This window comes from Chlamydotis macqueenii, chromosome 19, assembly GCF_036417535.1.
Source record: "Chlamydotis macqueenii isolate bChlMac1 chromosome 19, bChlMac1.mat, whole genome shotgun sequence".
NCBI classification, from domain to species: Eukaryota; Metazoa; Chordata; class Aves; order Otidiformes; family Otididae; genus Chlamydotis; species Chlamydotis macqueenii.
Genome location: NC_141574.1, coordinates 9309487 through 9327277, shown reverse-complemented (window position 1 = coordinate 9327277; position 17791 = coordinate 9309487). Strand labels below are relative to the sequence as shown.

The following is a 17791-nucleotide window of genomic DNA, read 5'->3' as shown; positions in this document are numbered from 1 at the left end:
TACAGTTAGTAACCTTCCAATACAGCTGCAATCTTTAGCTTCACACTTGATTGTTTCTGGTCTGTGTTGCTGAATGAGTACTTCTGGTAGTCAGCTAGAAGGACTCTGTGTTTTTCCTTGGTGAATTTTTCTGTAGTCTCATATTGTTGTGCCAGTGCAGTGGTTTTGCCCCTTGCTGTCACTGTTTCTTTGTTCCTCCGCAGACAACGCAGAGCCGGGATGGGTTGAGGTGATGGTGGAAATCCTTCTCTCCCTCCTTGCCCAGCCCAGCCTACTCATACGTCGGATTTCCAAGAGCGTATTTGTACGGATATGCCCTAATCTGACCAAGAGGGGCTTGCAGCTGATCCTGGATGTAAGTGAGGCACTAGTAGGGCGTTATACTGTTCACCTGTCTTGTCCCTAATAGACACACAAGCATGTCTCTATTTTGGGATTAAGTAAAAGCCTCCTTGATTTAGAAAATGTATAACATAATCTATGCTTAAAAGTAGCTTGCAGAGACTTGTCTTTTGGTTGTTTGTTTTTTTTTTCGTTTGTTTGTTTTTTTAATTAGAGCCTGAGATCTGCTAATTTTAAGCTGTATTCTTTGGTGGTTTTAGGCTGAAGAAATTCCTGCGTTGGTTTATATAGGTGGTAGATTTTATACGTGAGTATAAATGTTAACAACTTTTTTTCTAGAAAGGCTAAGCATAGAGGTGCTAAAAAAAAGTGACATTGAAAATCTGAATTGGTCGTACCACTGAGTAAGGTGGTGTCTTCTGAGAGAGTAATATGTGGATTGCAAAGATCTGTTGTCAGGTATTTTATATGATGAACATAATACTTAATTTGTAACAAAAAAAAAAATGCATGATGTCACCAGCCTCTTCAGTTTTCTACACCTTTACTTACAGTAAGAACTTAGCATTTTAACAAACATGATATTATAAGACAGAAAGTGGAATGCCCTTACTTACTGTTTCATTATTCAACTGGCTTACTGTGCTGAAATTCCTGTCTGTTGTACAAGAAATATATCAAAACAAAACACTGAAAAAACACAATTTTTTTTTTTTTTTTTTTTTTTTTTTTTTTTTTTTTTTGCAGGTTCTTGACCCATACCAGGAGCAAAATGAAGAAAGTGCTGTTGTTGTGATGGAAGAATCAGACAAAAAGATCAAATCTGCACAGGACATGGTAACTGATATGCCATTGCCAGTGACAAATGCTCTTCAGGCCTCCAGTGTTTAACAATAATGTTTCTCCTGATCTGTGTTAATAGACGTAATTGCATTTCGCTGTCTTGAGTAAAATGGCTGTTGCTCTATTAGGATTTATTTTAAAAGTGCGACACACAAATAGCTCGTTGGAAGTGCATGTTTATTAGTCTCCTGGCCTTGAAGGAAAATGCTGTTATAAGTATGACTGTTTGAATAGATGACTTCCTGAGAACAAATGACTGCATCCTGAAATTAGCACAGGCTGCTCTTTTTTTTTTTTTGCAGCCACAGACTGAATTGTTGCTGTGATGCACAGCCATCTGAATTCAAGATCTTGGGTTTTAAGAACTGCAGAGATTGGAGTCACAAAGCATTATCAGCATTAGCAGAAAGTAGAGTCAGATGGGGGCTGCCACTGCGGATGTTCCTTGGAACCTTCTTCTTGATACTAATTTAATGTGACAGAGAAGTCTGTATTATTTTCTGCTTTTAGCTCTTGTGAAGTCCTGGTATGTCATTATCTGAGGGCTTGGAAGCAAGGCAGTGGGGTGAGGGGAAGGCTTGAGTTTTTATTTCTGAACAGTGATACACCTGAGAATTGAATAGGAGTTGAAGAATGGTGGGGTCAGGAGATTAACTTTTCTTCCTCAGGATGAGGAAGGAAGTGAGGACTCCTCAGACGAAGGCGACACTGAGGAAGAGAACAACAGTGAAGATGAGGAAAAGAATGAAGAAGTTGATGATGATTTTCGCAGTCAGCTGATGAATGTTCTCCAAGCAGGGAATGCGTTGGTATGTTTTCACTGCCTGCCTTGATGCAGATACCAGGGGGCTTGGGGTGGTGAAAGATGATCTAATGCCCACATCCTGTCTGAGCTCATGCAGTGATAACCCTAGCAGTCATCTTTGGATGGCATTTGAGGCAAGAGGTCAGAATCTTCAAAGCAAGCTGTAGGAATAAGTCACTTGTTCTTTTATTTATTGTTAGTATGTCTTTAGTGCTTTGGCTTGTCCAGTGTAGCCTGATATGGCTTGTAATCCTGTCTGTAATAAATGAGATTGATGTGAACCAAAGCACTGAGGTACTGTTACGTGGTGCCTGTGTTGGCTGGCCTGTGTGGAGGAGTCTGATCCCTATAGGCTACTCTGAAGACTTCTTGTAGCAGTGCTGGAGTGTGGCTTAATGATTCCTATAAAGGCTACAGATGTAGTAACATTAACCTCTTTATTGAAGGAGCAACAGCACAGAGGGAGTCAGTGTCAAAACCTCAGCCTCTTCCCTCTCCCAGTCCTCTAGCTCTACCTGTTAGTACTGTGCAGCTACGATTACCTGATGGGAAACATCAGCTACATCTCTCATTGATCTTAGCATCTGTTTTCCCTTCCCATGTTGTTATTCTGGGTCTAGAGGAAGCTACATCCCTGCTGTGATTGTGAGTCTGCTCTTGGCTGTGGTTCTCTTCCTGCTGTCTTTGAAGTACATGAAATGACATGTTGTTTTGCATTCTGAAAACAAAAGGGAGGAGATGAGAGTGATGAAGAGCTGGATGACGAGGCTATGATGGCTCTTGACAAGAACATCTCGGCCCTTTTTGCGGAGCAGCAGAAACGGATCCAGGCGAAGAAGGATGAGAAAGACAAGATGCGGAAAGAGAAGATCCTACGGAGGGATTTCAAGATTAAGGTGGGAGATAAGTGTTTGGTGTGAAGAACTCTGGCTTACTAGCATGTTAGTTGTAGCCTACTGTGTGCCATGAGCTACTTAACACCAATCAGCTTGGACATTCATGTATGTCATAAGTTACTGGAGGTTGAGACTGGATTGTTCTGGCTTTGTATAGCAAGATCGTGGTCAGTGATCGGGGCTTCACGTACCTACTTTGAAAGAAAAAACAGAACTGTGCTATCAAAAAGTGAACCATGGGTTCAATTTGCTGATCTGAAATGCTTCAGTTTATTAGATCCTTCCCCACACCTACCTAAAGGTAGGGGCCTGTCGGTCTTTGCAAACTGGACAGGCTTGATGTGCCTTCGTGTGACATGCATAAAATCCCTCTGGTAATTTTGTCATGTGAGCTTTTTTTTTTTTTTTTTTTGCCTTGTTATGCAAATAAAATCAGGAGGATTATGGTTAACACCCCCTGGTTATTTGTGGCTGTAGTACTGACTTCAGGCCACCTGGTGTCAGCGTGGACTGTCCAGCATATTCGGGCACCCAGGGACAGCTCATGTATGGCAATGTCTGGTGTCGCATTAGATAAAGACTGAGTGGTGTAGCAAGTCATTGTCTTTACTGCATTTTCATTCTGATGCTGTGCTATAAGAGGCTGATTTTATGCTAATGCACTGTCTTGAAGTCAAGTGGGGCTTGCAGGGGTGAGAGCCATCAGTCAATGGTGCTAACAGAGATCTGTGCCAAGTTATAGTGCCTGCAGGTCTGGCCGGGTGGCAGTGATTCTTATACCTGCTGTTTCTAAATGGTGTCACTGCACAAAGCCGGCTGAAGTCAACAGACAGCCTTTAATCTTCAGTTTAGAATTTTTAATTTTCTCTTTCTTGTGCCCTGGTGGTACAACTAACAGCAGGAGGTGCACAGATCTTGGCTGAAAACAGTTTTCTTCAGCCCCATCCAGCTGCTGTGTAGCCTGCTCAGATCTGAAAGAGCTGCTCTGGGTAGGTCCATCATGTTTCCCTGCCTGCATTAGTTCTCATCCCAGTAACTCTGCGTTTGCAGGTGCTGGATCTGATCGAAGCGTTCCTGACTAAGCAATCGGAGAACCCCTTGGTGTTTGACATCATTGAGCCCCTGCTTCGGGTGATTGAACAATGCATGAGCTCAGACTCTGACAAGCAGGAGGTTGACTTCCTCCAGAAAACAGCCAATATCTTCAAGTAAGTGTCCTTAGTTTTCCAGATAATAGGTGACCGCTTTTTATAGACACCAGTGGTGTTGGTTGAATCCTAGAAGTTGGTCTTTCCAAGACTGAAGACGATTGTTATGCTTACAGATTATGTAGAATTAGGTTACCTGCACCACACGTGCACACAATGCGTAGTCATAGCTGCAGGAAAGAAATTAGGATCTGGGTTTTCTAGTCTAAGGGACTTGAAGCGTCAAACCTGTTTGCAGGTGGAAACCTTAAGAACAAACATTGGTATTGCAGGCATGGTGCCGTGTCACTGAATATTTCCACAGGCCTCTGCCCTCTGAGTCAGACCATGCATAACAGCTCCCTGGGCTTACAGAGCTGCCGCTATGGCTGCCAAAACTCCCAAAAAGTTATTATCAAGACAGGCAGAGTGCAAATTCTTTCTGTTCACAGCCAGAAGTGAGGCATGGTACAGGCTAGACACAGACATAATGCATGGTGTGTGACATGATGTGTCCTCTGTACATCCTCCCTGACATCCTCAGTGCTGCTCTAAAGCATTTTCAGTGTTTTTCTCTACCCCTCATTGAGAAGCAGTTCTGCAGTAACAGAGTTTGAGGCAGGCAGTCTCCTTTGTGGGAGCTCTGGAGGAGAGTCGACTCTGGTGCCGAAGTAAGAGCTTAAAGGCGAAGAGCAGTGAGTCTCCTCGCCCTTCTTGCCACAGCAATGACTGCCCACACAGCTGCCCACAGCTAGCAGCATTTTTGTTTATGTTGCCCTGAGCCCAGTGATACGTGTTCATAGCCATCTGTTCCCCAGAGCTCTTTCTTGAGCTGAGGGCTTTGAGTTTGTTTTTAATGCTCTTTCAGGAACTCATTGTGCCGAACTAAGCAGTACTGCAAGAGAGTGGATGCCCTGCAGGATGACTTGCATGCTTTTGTGGAGAGGCTTGTGAAAAAAGCCTGCAAGCACACTGACTCTTCAGTGGCTCTCTATTATTTCAGGTGAGTGTTAAAAAGGAGCATCTCTACTTGGTATAGTGACCACAGCTGGTCTGTAAGCAGACATAATGTTGCGTGTTAGAACAGCTCAGAGAAATGAGAGACTCGAGGAAGGCTGGGTGCCAGCATCTGTGTTACATGAGGACTAGTCAGTCATCCTGGCAATCTGAAGCGTTTTCAATCAGATGTCAGTTTTTTGGCCAATATCTTCTATGGGCTCTGTGATACAGGAATCATCCGGTAGAGCTTTGCTGATGGTGATGGAAATCTCTTCCTTGAGGCTTCATCAGGGAGTAATGAATTGTGTGTGATTCAGTGTAAGGATGAGTGTAACTTATCGTCCATCTGAAATGATCGTTCTGCAGATACTCTGGTTTCCTGTCTCCACGCTTAGCACAGTGAGGAGAACAGTGGTTATGAGTCCTGACTTGGTACTGATATTCACTCGTTTGCCACTGAATGCAGGTGAAGTAGGATAAGCCGTATGTGTATCTGTTAGGAAACGTGAGCAACCTTGCCGTTTCCTGGTGTAAATGGGAGTGCTATTTACCAGTAAGCTGTCTTGTTACTTGCAGGCAGTTTCAGATGGACTTTTGTACTCTGTCTGGGATTTCTCAACACACCTGTGCATGTAGTGGGTACCATCATGCATGGTCAACCCAGTCCCGTTGGGCAGTGTTGGCTCCGCAGCACAGCGGGCTCGTGGCTGTGCAGGAACCTGGTACTTCTTGGCAACACAGGGCTGGCTGTGTGTGCTGCGTGGTTCCCTGACAGCTTCCTGGCAGTGGCAGTCCTGAATGGAGCTGTGCCCAGTTAATAGAACATTTCTAAAGAGCAGCAGACTGTCTGCATGCTCTCTCAGTTGATCTGCCTGAGTCCTCCAGCCACGCAGCAGCCTGGGCTGAGAGGGCTGCACTGCAGCGCTGGCTGAGCTCTGCAGGCTCTGAGATCCTGGGCGAATGCAGAAATCCTCAAGCAGCGTTAGTCAAAAAAGATAGGAAGCAGCATGAGTTTGAGGAAACCACGCTGATAGTGGGGATGTCTGACTGCAATGACAGAGAATGAATTTATACAGCCTCCTAAGATTTCTTTAGTTTTACATCTGGCATGAGTAGGCTAGACTGAGAGAAGGGGCCCTCTTGGACTCTTTAAACCCCACCTTGGTACACAATAGGCTTCCTGCGTCGCTTGGCCTCTGCCCTCAGGTGTCTTTGTAGTGGGACCATGATGCTGTGGTAACTACTGTGGTCTCCCCTTTTCCTCTTCTTTTTTAGTGCCTCATTATACCTGCTCAGAGTGTTGAGAGGAAACGTGTCTGATAAGTCATCAACAACAGCTACCTCTCTGCCAGAGGAAGAGAGCAACACCGTCCTGCAGGCTCATCAGGTAAGACAGTGGGCTGCTCTCCAGGAAGAGTTTTTTTGCCAGAGAAGTTGTGTCACCCCATTTCTTTGAGTGAGCCTTGCTTGTTCAATCTCAGTTTCTGCTGCCTGCAGGTACCCGTCTACGTGATTTCTTTTCTGTAAAGCTGACACATTCCCCATGCCCTTCTGGCCCTCAGCCTCCTGCCTTCGCCGTGCCTGCTTGCCCATAGCCAGCAGGGGCTGCTGATGTACGGTGGATTCAGGTTAATTGCCTAAGCAGCCTGATCTGTGTTTGTGCTGCTCTCCTAGCTGATTTGCTATTTTTAACATTAACCTCTTAGCAGTCACTGTTAGCATTCTTTTCTGGGAGGGTGCTGAGGAGCAGGGAGGCACAGGGCAGTGGTGAATGAGAGTGAATTCCTGTTTCTCTGAAGTTTGGGCTGAGTTATCTTAGGGTGAAGAGAGCGTGGAGCAGCCCTGATTTCAGTGGTAGTTGTTTGCCGGGAAGCTCTTTGTCTGGTTGTGCTGTGGGTATCTATTGCGTGTGGAGACTTACTGTCTGGTTCCCTTTCACCTTCAGTCTCTGCTGAATTTCACAGGTCTCTGAATTTGGTGACCCTTTACATTGAGCAGCCCAGTTAGGTCACCTCCACTGGAAACCTAGCAAGTAGTGTTTCACCAGCTAGCTTAGTACTTTCCTCTGAACCTCTCAAATTGTGTGCAGGAATTAGTGCCTTAATCCTGGGTTTTTTTGTAGGGGAGGAGAGTAAACAGGGCTACCTCATGACAACGGAGGACCTGCAAATTACAAACACTGAGATATTATTAGGGGCTGAAAAGATAGCCAATATTTCTAAGGCTTAATGAGAGACTGAGAGTGTTAATCTAAGCAGCTCTTGTTCTGTGCTGGGCCCTTCTGGAAAGAAAAACAAAGTGGGAGATCTGTTGGGAATATAAACAACATAGCTGCCGTTAAGGCTGGAATGAGACATGCTTCACAGCATCCTTGTGCAGCTTCACAGGGAAGGCTGTTATTCCTGTGGGAGCAGAGCTCTGGTCTTGCCCAGCCAAGGACACAGCCAGCAGCTGAGTGAGTTGCCCATTTGAGGGAAGTGACACAGTTCAGTTTGTGTGGTGCTGACACGGTGTTGAGGCCAGGAAGGTTTTACAGTGGGGAACCAGAGACAAAGGTGTGATGTGTTACCAGTGCTTTGTGAGAGTAATCTGGAGCTTTTCAGTAAGCAGCAAAGTGGGACTAGAGCAGATCCTATGACCTGGTGGCAGAATTTATGGAAGAGCCTGTTACTAGAGAATAAATTTTTTTAGGTAAACATCTTCATGGGAGGAGGAATCCATTTTTTAGCCAGCAGTACGTCAAATAAGTGTTAAATATGGACACTTCACTAGGAAGCCGGGGCCGTGTATTTCAAGATCCATCCCTTATTCCACTCTAGCCTGTGTTCAGCTGCAGTAGCACTGGGAGTTTGACCTGAGAAGAAGACACGATGTTAACGTGGCTTTAACTTGCTATGGGAGCATGGAAAAACTGCTTGGGCAGAGGTTTGCAAAAGGCCCATCCACTATAGTGAAAGTCACAGCCTTGACCTCTTGGGCCTTAATTTTTCTTTCTTCCCAGGATGCTGTACTTCCCTGGCAGTGTGAGAAGAGTCACAAATGGTTGTGATGGTCTGCACTTTGCTCTTCGTTCACCCCTGTGTTGTTAGTTTAGATCCATATGGCCTGTGCTGGTCTCAGTGGGTTGCTGCGTGTCTGGGTTCCCCGTTCCCCACCAGAGGGAGATATTACAGCATTTACACAGTTCTGGGATTGCTGGATCCTTGACCAGAGCTAGGGCTTGTCTGCTGGGTACCTAAAAATCCTGGACATAGCTGCTAAGTGAATGTAGATCTAGGTATCTACATACACTAGTATCTACAGATTCGGATAGCTCTACATCTGAGAACACCCCGTGCACAGCACAGCTGCTGCAGGATGGTCTTTGGGTGGTTGGTGACCCTAATGTGTGTTGGACATGCCCACCACAAACCTGGAAGTACAGCCCCCACGCTACACCACAGTGCATGCAGTGTATGTCGTCTTCTAGAAAGCTGTGCTGCCCTTCACTAACACACTCATACTGCTGTCGGTGCTTGGGAGAGCATGTTTGGAGCCCACTTTGTTGTTTCTCCATGGTTCTATGTTGTATCTCATAGGCCTGTATTGTATAAACTACCCAAGAATATGTAGCTGTTGGAAAAATCTGGGTGCAGTTGTTGAAATTAATTACTTTGTTGCTAGTGATTCGTCCTTGCATTTCATTAGGAATTTTTTTGTTCTGCTTTTTCCCTACAGCTTTTGAGCACAGGTTGTTTGGATATGGAGAGGGTGACTGGAATATATCGGCAAGCACTGACACAGTTCTTGACCAAACGGAACAGTGCCCTTACCAGCTCCATGTTCCTTGATCTCTTCAGACGCTTCCCGGTAAGTGTTGCTGACTGTGTGGTATGTTGTCTTCTGGTGGCTCCAAATTACAATTGTCATTCTGGGGAAAGCACAGAGAGAAACTTCTGCACTTTATTGTGGGCTTTTAAAGCTGCTGTAAGGTTTCCTAGGATTGTCACCTGCTCAGACTCTTAATACTGCGTGTGTTTATAGCAATGCTGCAGAAGGCCAGGATCTCATTTGTGGTTTGCGTTGGGATACTGCATGGAGAATGCAGATGAACAGAAGGCTGCTCTTTGAAGCATAGCCTAAGAAACTCTGCTTTTTTACCAGTGTTCAAGACAACGTGGATGAGCAAGGTTTGCATGAAGGGGCCAGCTTGTTTAAACAGCTAATGTAGCTCCTGTTACCTTTGCTCTGACTGCATGCTCGGTTTCTCAGTTTTCTTCAAAGAAGGCTGCAGAGCATAGAGCCTGATGAGAATATAATCTGCAAGCTGGATGTTCAGACAGCATCAGTGTCTGAAATGTTTGAGATATTTCCTGCAAACTTGACCCTTGCCTGGAGCTGGTCCCCACTATGAGGACAGCCAGTTTTGAAGAAACAGGCCTTGGATCTGAATGTCATACAGATCTTCAGGGATTTTGTAGGTCAGAGTGAGGTACAGACAGTTGCCAGAAGTCCTTTCTCAAGGGCTTCAGCCTTTTAGAACTGATGTCTGATGGGAGGGTGGGAGGAGACATAGGCTTGTGTAACTGGGGGAAGATACTTTCAGACTCTGAGGGAATCCATCCAGGAGAGAATTCTTTTGCATACCAGGTTTCTTGGGACACCAGCCCACAATGCCAACTCATCCTGTAGAAAGGTTGTTTTGATCAGGACTTGTTGCAGGGGACAGCTTTAAGATAACCTGTCTCCAGGGAGGCTTTCTTCCCGACACAGTTGTTTCTGGCCCCTTCAGCACGTGGGTTCAGATCTTTTCCCAAGCTCTGATATTCTCCGGTCTAACTCAGCATGTTCTCCTTTGCTTCTGGGACTGTTCCTCCGCACGAAGCGAACTGCCCACATAAAGTATCAGGCAGATGCAGATTTAAATCAAGAACCAGGCAGAACACAGGAGGTGACATCTTTGCCTAATTTTTCCAAGTTAAGAGTTTTGCTGCTGATTTTTGTTGCCATCAACTCAGGGCTGGTGTGAGCAAAGCTGTTAATTTTCAAATAAGCTGATGCTGATCTCTGGGCACTTTCCTTTCTTGTGGCATTTTCTTACTCAAGAAGCTGGGTAAAATATAGGCTGTTTTGCTTGAAAAACAAACCTGTCTGTCAGCAAGCCACTAATAAGAGATTGGGTCTTTCTTTGTTACAGATCATGTGTAAACCATTAGTAGATACTCTTGTCAAGTCTATCACAGCGGGAGCCAGGCAACATCAGCAGGTAAGAAGAAAAGCAAACAAACAGAGCTGTATTAAATAGTAAATTGTAGAGGTCAATCACAGCAGCTCAGATGATGCTGAATATGCTTATTGCTGCCTTTAGGGCTGCCTGGTTTTGAGAAGTGGGCTTCCTAGAGGGAGAGCTTTGGCAAATACTGCCTTACGGCTTCAGGTGTGTGACTGAACTTGTGGAAGTAGCTTATGCATTCACAGACATGGGGATTCTTTGGTAGCATCTCCTTTAAAAACTGCCTGTAGCTTTCAGGGGTGAGGCCTGATTGTTGTAGGGGTTCCCTTCACTCACTTATTCCTTGATTACTCTTATTGGTAAGATGTTCCTCTGTGTTAACGCAGTGTTTTGTAATCCTTGCCTCCTAATGCTAACTCAGGGTGAGCTTCTTGAGCCTGTTCTGCGCCTCGCCAGCTGTCCTGTGCTTTCTAGGCTGTGCACTTCTGTGTCTAAAACCACCTGTACTATAGATCTGATTTTTGATGGTTGATTGCGTGTGCCTGACTAACACCAAATTAGTGGAGCCTTATCAATAAAACATTGCAGGGTGACTGCCCAGCTCGCTGTTGCATGAGCAGGGAATGAGGCCTGTGTGGGTTTTTACTGCAGTGTGCGCTGCAGCAGGGGTGCCCTCCGCGTGCTTAATAACCAAAACCCCTTTAGGCCAATGGCACTCTGTCTCAGACTTCCCCAGCCCCTAGCTGTAACATGCGTCTGTCCCCTGCAGGAGTGCATCCTAGATTGACCTTTCCGTTTCATCAATAGCTGGTTTATTGTTCCTGAGCATTGGAGGGAATGTGAAGGCTAGGTATGTGTTTACAGTTAGGCTGCTTTACACTGGCAGTGTAAATTGCATTTCAGGCTCTTTTACCCAGCAGGAATAGCTCTGATTTAAACCAGAATAAAAAAAAAAAAAAAGAGTGAATTAAGCTATTAGCAATTTCAGTGGATAAAAATAAGGATGTGTTATACAAAAACCAAACAAATTAATTATAGGGCACATACTTGATTCTGTCCTCAAGAGGCCAAGGACAGCATCCCAAGCAGACAGCTTCATTTCTGTGGGTATCTTTGCTCCCCCACAGGGAGGCATTGTCCTCCTTCCAGGGCTTCCACAGTTATCTGCTCAAGCTTTGTTTCCAGAGCCTGTTTATCTGTGGGTAGGAGGAGCAGGGGAGGACATGCAGCGCGCTGTGTGTGAGAGACTGGATAGACAACATGGATATACTGCTGTTTAAACAAAGGCAGCGTGGAGAGTAAGCTGTGCAAAGCCTGTGGAGTTTGGAGTTGCAGCTTTACGATTTTGCAAACTGCTTCCTTTTCAGGAATTCTGTCTTCCCTTCATCAAATGTCCAATTTGCCAGGCTTTCAATTAAATTTTCCCACTGATTCTCAATGCAAATGTTCTTTGGTGGTATCCTGGGAGGTAGAGTAAGGGGCAAGCTAGATGTGGCAAAGTGATGTCGTGGCGGGGCATAACTTCTCTGGAGTCTCTGCAGCTTCTGGGGGAGTGTGGTGGAGGGGTTCAGCTACCAAAAGGGCTGTGTGAACTCAGGGTCCTGAGGATACCAAAGGTCTCCTGATCCCCTGAATTTGGCCAGCCCCAATAGTTGAGAGGCAAGTGGGGTAGTCTCCCATTTTCAACTTCTGAATATTGGCCTCTAATCATTAAACTAGCTTGCTCCCAGAGACATGAGGCTTAATTCCCCTTCTAATGCTCCTGTTACTAATGCTGATTGTTCTGGCTGTGCCTGCTGCATCTGTATGAACAGCTAATCCCACTGTGATTTTGACTTCTTGGCTCTGCAGATCCCTTTGGCAGGGAGTCCTCAGGGCCGTGCTGGGTGGGGAGAGCTGTGCTCTGCACGGGAAGGTGGAGGCTCACAGCTCTCCGTGGCCAGGTGGCTCATGCTGGCCTGGTAATGAACCCTGGGGCTCTGGCCCAGCAGGGCTGCTGGCCATTCTCCTGGGTGGCCTGGGGGAGGCCCTTCCCAAGCGGGTAGGAGAAGCGGATACACCTTCAGGGTGAGTTTTAGGTAGTTTTGAACAAAAGGAAAAGTGGTTTGTGAGGAGGATGTGAGGGGAGGGTGTTCCTTCCTCCTCACCCTGAATACCTGGGAGTTTGTGAGAGCAGCATGGGCATCTTTTCAGCCTCTCCTCTCAGCCAGACTGGTACCTGAGTTTTTTGAGGCCTCTAAGGCAAGATCTTGTAGCCACCGGTGTACATGTCCAGCTCTTACTTCAGGGATCTCTACTCTTGCTGTAAAGTGTAAAGTCAAGCTTGGTCACTCAGTGATGGCCCTGGACTAGCCTGGCTGAGTGATTGCAGCACGTTTCCCCATGTGCTCGTTAAGCCACACAGCGTACAGCCAGGCCTGGACTTGCCTGGGCTCTTGTCAGGAAACACCAAACCCAAACAGCAAACCCAAACTATGTTCCTGTGCCTCCTGTTGTGGGCTGCTGCAGGGCTGTGGAGCCCCATTTCTGGGCGGTTGTAATGAGAGGATTCTCTAGGAAAGGCCGGAGCTGTTTGAATGCTGCTCAGCTGGCGCTGGCTCAGAAAGGAGCAGTCTGGCCTCTCCAACCCCGGCCATTTGTCCTGACCCTGGGGACCTCGCTGTCTGTCTGGTGCCCAGGTGTTTGTGCAGTTACATCGCAAAATGGACGTGAAGATGATTTGGCTGAAAACTTACCTTCCCCTTGCACATGTATTTTTTTTTTTCCCCTTTTGCTATGTTAAAATTCACTTTGATCAATTCACTGGTCTGGTTCAGGGCACAGGGTTGGTCCAGTGCAGGGGCAGGAGTGTGGCTGGGTGAATGCTGTGATTTGCTTCGTCAAACGGCAGTGTTCGTTAACAGGAAATTACGGCTTCTGTGAAGTGAGTATGAGAATATTGGAAAGCAGAGTTTGGCTGTCTGGATCGTTTGTAGCTGATGACTTGGGCAGCTGGGTCTTGCACTGCTGCAGCCTTTCTGTGCCTCCTCTCCTCCCTCAGTTGCTCACCTCTAAAACCCGGAGGACCTCGAACCCTCAGCAGTGTTGTGTCTGTAACGACAGAGGTGTTTGTAGCTGTCGGATGGGTGTTATGTGCCGTTCTGGGAGGTGCATTTCTTTGACCTGTGTGATTGCTGTCGAGAAGAGTCTTCTGGAGATATCCAAAGGCGGGTGTATCAGAAGGTGTATCTTGATGCAAAGCTTACCAGAAAAAGGAAGCTTTAGAACAAAAACTTTAGACTGTGTGACTGACATCAAGTCAGACCTTTTCCTCTGTCAGTGTAAAGTAGCAGTAAGGTTGTTCACCTCCATACTGAAGTGATTTGTGAGATAAAACACACAGCACTTTGGGGGGTGAGAGCTCTTAAGGCAGTTTTAAACCTGGCTCGAAGTGGTTGGGTTGGTAGGCTTTCCTAGCAGTAAGGCTCAACCTGTATAACAAGTTTTAAACTGGAAAGGTGAATTTGCAGTGGTCTTATTGGGACTGAACTTGAAACTGAAGCTTGTACCTGTGACCGAGTTCTGTTCCTCTGATGTCGCTCCTGGAGCACAGATGCCTGCAGGAGACGGTAACCCAGCAATTTCCCTGGAAAAGGAAAGAGCTGGAGAGATTGGTGTCGTTTGTGAGTGGGGGAAGGAAGGGGAAAGGATGCTTGACCAGGGAAGGGTGGTTGTCTTCCCACGCTGAATTTGCTTAGCACCTGTTTAAACCTGTACATCAGAAAGATATGACAAGACTTGTGTGACAATGGATCTGCAAAATTACCTTATTTCAGGCAGTTCATGCATCTGAGCTGGACTTCCCACCTTTTGTGAGGCCACACTGACTGCAGGACACTGTCAATCGTATTCTGCTGGTTCAGACTCACTGTGACTCTGGCAGCTGGTGCTCTGAATGCTCGGTCTTACCTGTTGGTTGGCCTATTTTTCCAGCTCTGCATTTCTTGAAGTGTGCAGCTAGAGAAGAAAGACTGCTGTCCCAAAGGTGCTTGTGTGCAAGTTGAAATGCTTCAGGGTTTTAAAAAATGAACATACAAGTGTTAGATGTCTTTCACTTATTACCTGAGAAATCTGATCAGTTTTGCTGTGGTGTTTTGTTTTGTTGTGTTGTTTCTTTACTGCAGTAGCAGTCAGGATCTTTTTCCTAAACTCTTGTTGATCCTTGCTTTCCCACATGTATAAGTTAAACCAATATATAACTTAAAGCTGCGCTGTCTCCTCAGAATATGGCCTGCCTCGTACCTGTGCTGTGTTCTTGCACTGTTGTCCACTGTAGAAAGAAGTGGATAGAAATTGTGTGAAGTCACTGCATTGTAAGCAGCTATTATGAAGCTTTTCAAGAGGACCTTTAGTGTGAGAAGTGCTGTAAGCTAAAGTAAAAAAGAAAGAAGGTTGTAAAGAATGACATTTTTTGGGTAGGCTAATCCAGCTTGTTGGGTGCAGCTCTGAGGACTGAGGTCCTGCATATCAGTCACACTATGACCTTGTACTTGCTGTAATGGCCAGCAAAAATGTCTTCAGTGATAGGAAAATGGGACTGGTGCACACATAACCGTCTTTTTGTACATAAAGGGAGGTCTGATAGCTTTCTCTTACCAAGAAGGTGCTTACACCTGAGTAAAGTGTAGCTGACATCTCTTACCTGCATGTGTACCTCATACGTACATGTGCTCTAAGTAGCTGGGGTACAAATGACAGCTGGGGATGTAGTTTTCGGTTATTAGACTGGTATGGGAAAACCAAAAGTCATCAGAAATGGAGCTCGTGTTATACCTTTGAGTTGTCCTAGTGCTTAATGAATTGCATTAAGCTCCTGGCACAGATGATCACGTTGGCAGTGCGAAGCCTCGCAATTAGCCAAGCAGAATGTGTGATGCTAACAGGTGGGGGGGGGCTTGTGCTGTTTTATTGACAGGGATGTTGCTGTCAGTCTGGTGTCTTCTACAAGCACTAAACACATTCTCTCAAATTCTGTTTAGAAAAAAAAAAGTGTGTGAGCTTGTTCTTGCTTCCTCCTTTCTTAATGCAATTTGATCTTGCTACTGCAATTGTTTTCCAGGAGTCCTTGAGCTTCAAATTATTTCCTTGTACCTTGTTTCGGTGGGTGCAGCGTTGCTTTTTCAGGAGGCACAAAAGGCTTGGTTTTTTGACTTGTGCTGATGGAGTGTAACCCAGGGATCAAGATGTGTTTAATTTAATGATTGTTGCGTGACTCAGCTACATACCAGAACCCTCCTGAGCCTTAGGTGAGGAATGTCTTCCTGGTTTATTTTTAGCAGCATTGGTATGAGCATAGCTACAGTCACATCTCGTTCTGTAGCTGTGTGTGGTCTTGGGCTGTCCCTCTGATACCAGTACAGCACAAACCCCTCTGTTGTGCGTTGTTAACTGTGGTGAGGTTCTTACTGCAGTGCCCCCCGACCCATTCTCACACGTGCTGGGGCTGCCAGAGGACTGGCTGAGCCTGTGAACTGGTACTGGTACCCTGACAACTTAACTCTGTTGATCTGAGGGTCAGGTGAAGAAGGAAAATGTGTGACTGGTCGCACTGTGGTACCCAGGCTTACTGCTGATTCAGGCTTCTGCAGGCAAATGCATATTCCAAGTGCGAGCTCTGAACTGGAAACAGTCTGAAGCACAGCCTCACTGGAAGCCTGGACAAGCATGCTTTTCCCTGAGAAATACAGCTTTGTTGACCAGTGGTACTGGAACCAGTTTGGAAAGGAAGGCTAGTAAATGAAACATCCACTGCTACCAGGAGTAAGGTCTTCTCCTCCTCTTGCTTGTACTAGCAGACACTTAGACCAGTTCTAGTCTGTAACTTTCTCTTAGGATTTAGGCAAATGATTTGATACCTGTCCCTTGTTCTTGTCCTTTGGGAAAGGTGCTAGGAGTGTACATCTCAACACAACTACTAAGAGCCTTTGCAGTTACTCCTGCACTGTGGTCACACATCGGTTTGGATACATCTCTGTCTTCTTGTTTACATGTAAAGCTCTATTGGCTGAGGATGTTGCAGTAGCTGGGAGCATGATGACGCTATATTTGTCCATCAAATGAGTTTATTTTCTGTGATTTGGCTAGAACTCTGCAAAGCTGATGTAAGTGCAGAGCTGTCATGAAAGTAATAAAAGTAATTTTACTTAGTGTGCAGATGAGAATGGGCACTGAGACAGAGTTCAGAATGTCATCTTGTGTCATCTAGATTCATTAATATTTCAAAATGTGTTTTTATAAAGCAGTGTGTGACAAGGAACCCTTTAAGATCTATCTAATAGAGAGCGTATTTTAGGTAAGTTGCTAATTAATCTTGGTGCTTTGGCAGTCTTCCCAAAGGGATCAGGCATATATAGACATCATTTTACAGAACTGAAGCAATTCTGTGCCAGAGCTGCTGTTACCAGAAGAGTAAAATATGGGACTCCCAAAGTCCTGCCAGGGAGATCTGGGCTGGTTCACAGTTATTCTTCTGAACGGTTTATGTTCTATGTAAATATCTAAGTTAAAAAGTAATTACACTTTAATACAGCAAGGACAGTACAAGCACTGCAAAGCCTCAGAAGCCAGCACCCCTCTGTGTGTGTGTGAGAGTGTTCCTCCCCACGCTGTGACACACGAATGGATTGCTGCGTTGCTGCGCCGTGCCGTGCCTGCGTTCTCGCAGATAGCTTCCAGCAGGTGGTATAGGAAGAAGTCGTTACAGAATATTTTGCATAAACTGTTACTTAATATTGAAGCAAAATAAACCTCCCCAGATAAGTCCCACTCCAGTTCAGCTCTGCCTCCTCTGCATCAGAAATGAGAGCTGGGCTGCTGGCGCTAGCTAAGTGATAGGCCATGGCTGAAAGGTGCCATTCCTCCAAAGCGTCCTCCATCCCCTCGGCAGAGGAAGGTCGTCCTGCGCCTGCGTCCTCTGTAGAGGTGTCGCTGGAAAGAGGGCTTGTCCCAGGCTCCAGCTGAGGTGAGCAGACCTTCAGAGGGTGAGTTACCCACAGGCAGTGGTAGCTTCTTGTGTAATGCAGTGGCTGTTGTCTGCAGCCTTCCTCCTTTTTGTCTTCCTCTGGTCAGTTGCTCTGCACCATCTCTCCAATGAAGAGAAATAATTTGCAGCTGGGAAATATATGTCAAACTGACATGCTTTGGGTCCAGTCACTGTCCTCCTCCTGTTCCTGTTTTTGTTTTCTGTAAGGAGGTGGTCAAGGAGATTCTGTGTTTTGCAAGGTAAAGCTGAACTATGGGTGGGCTCTTGGACATTTTTGAGCTATCTGATCACGAGCCAGCAGAGCCCTGTGACATGTACTAGCTCTAGGTATGTAAACTGTCCCTCTGAAGTTGAAGGGGAATGCTTAAGTGCTTTGCTGGGTCAGGGCCAGAGTGTTCTACATTTTTGTGTGGACATTTTTAATTCCTAGACCTTTAGGCTGGTTGTGGATGTGGATTATAACATCCCAGCCTTTCATTTTTGAGA

At 45.8% G+C, this 17791-nt stretch overlaps 1 protein-coding gene across 1 annotated transcript in view; it reads left to right on the top strand.

Annotated features, from left to right (window-relative positions):
* The window catches only part of MYBBP1A (MYB binding protein 1a), a 63001-nt gene that overhangs the window by 13252 nt on the left and 31958 nt on the right, over window positions 1–17791 (top strand). Inside the window, exons 15-23 of the mRNA XM_086763215.1 lie at window positions 204–355; window positions 1090–1179; window positions 1854–1994; window positions 2722–2886; window positions 3937–4094; window positions 4942–5076; window positions 6348–6459; window positions 8790–8921; window positions 10249–10317. Coding sequence (XP_086619341.1) covers window positions 204–355; window positions 1090–1179; window positions 1854–1994; window positions 2722–2886; window positions 3937–4094; window positions 4942–5076; window positions 6348–6459; window positions 8790–8921; window positions 10249–10317 — 1154 coding nt within the window. The remainder of the gene's footprint in view (window positions 1–203; window positions 356–1089; window positions 1180–1853; window positions 1995–2721; window positions 2887–3936; window positions 4095–4941; window positions 5077–6347; window positions 6460–8789; window positions 8922–10248; window positions 10318–17791) is intronic.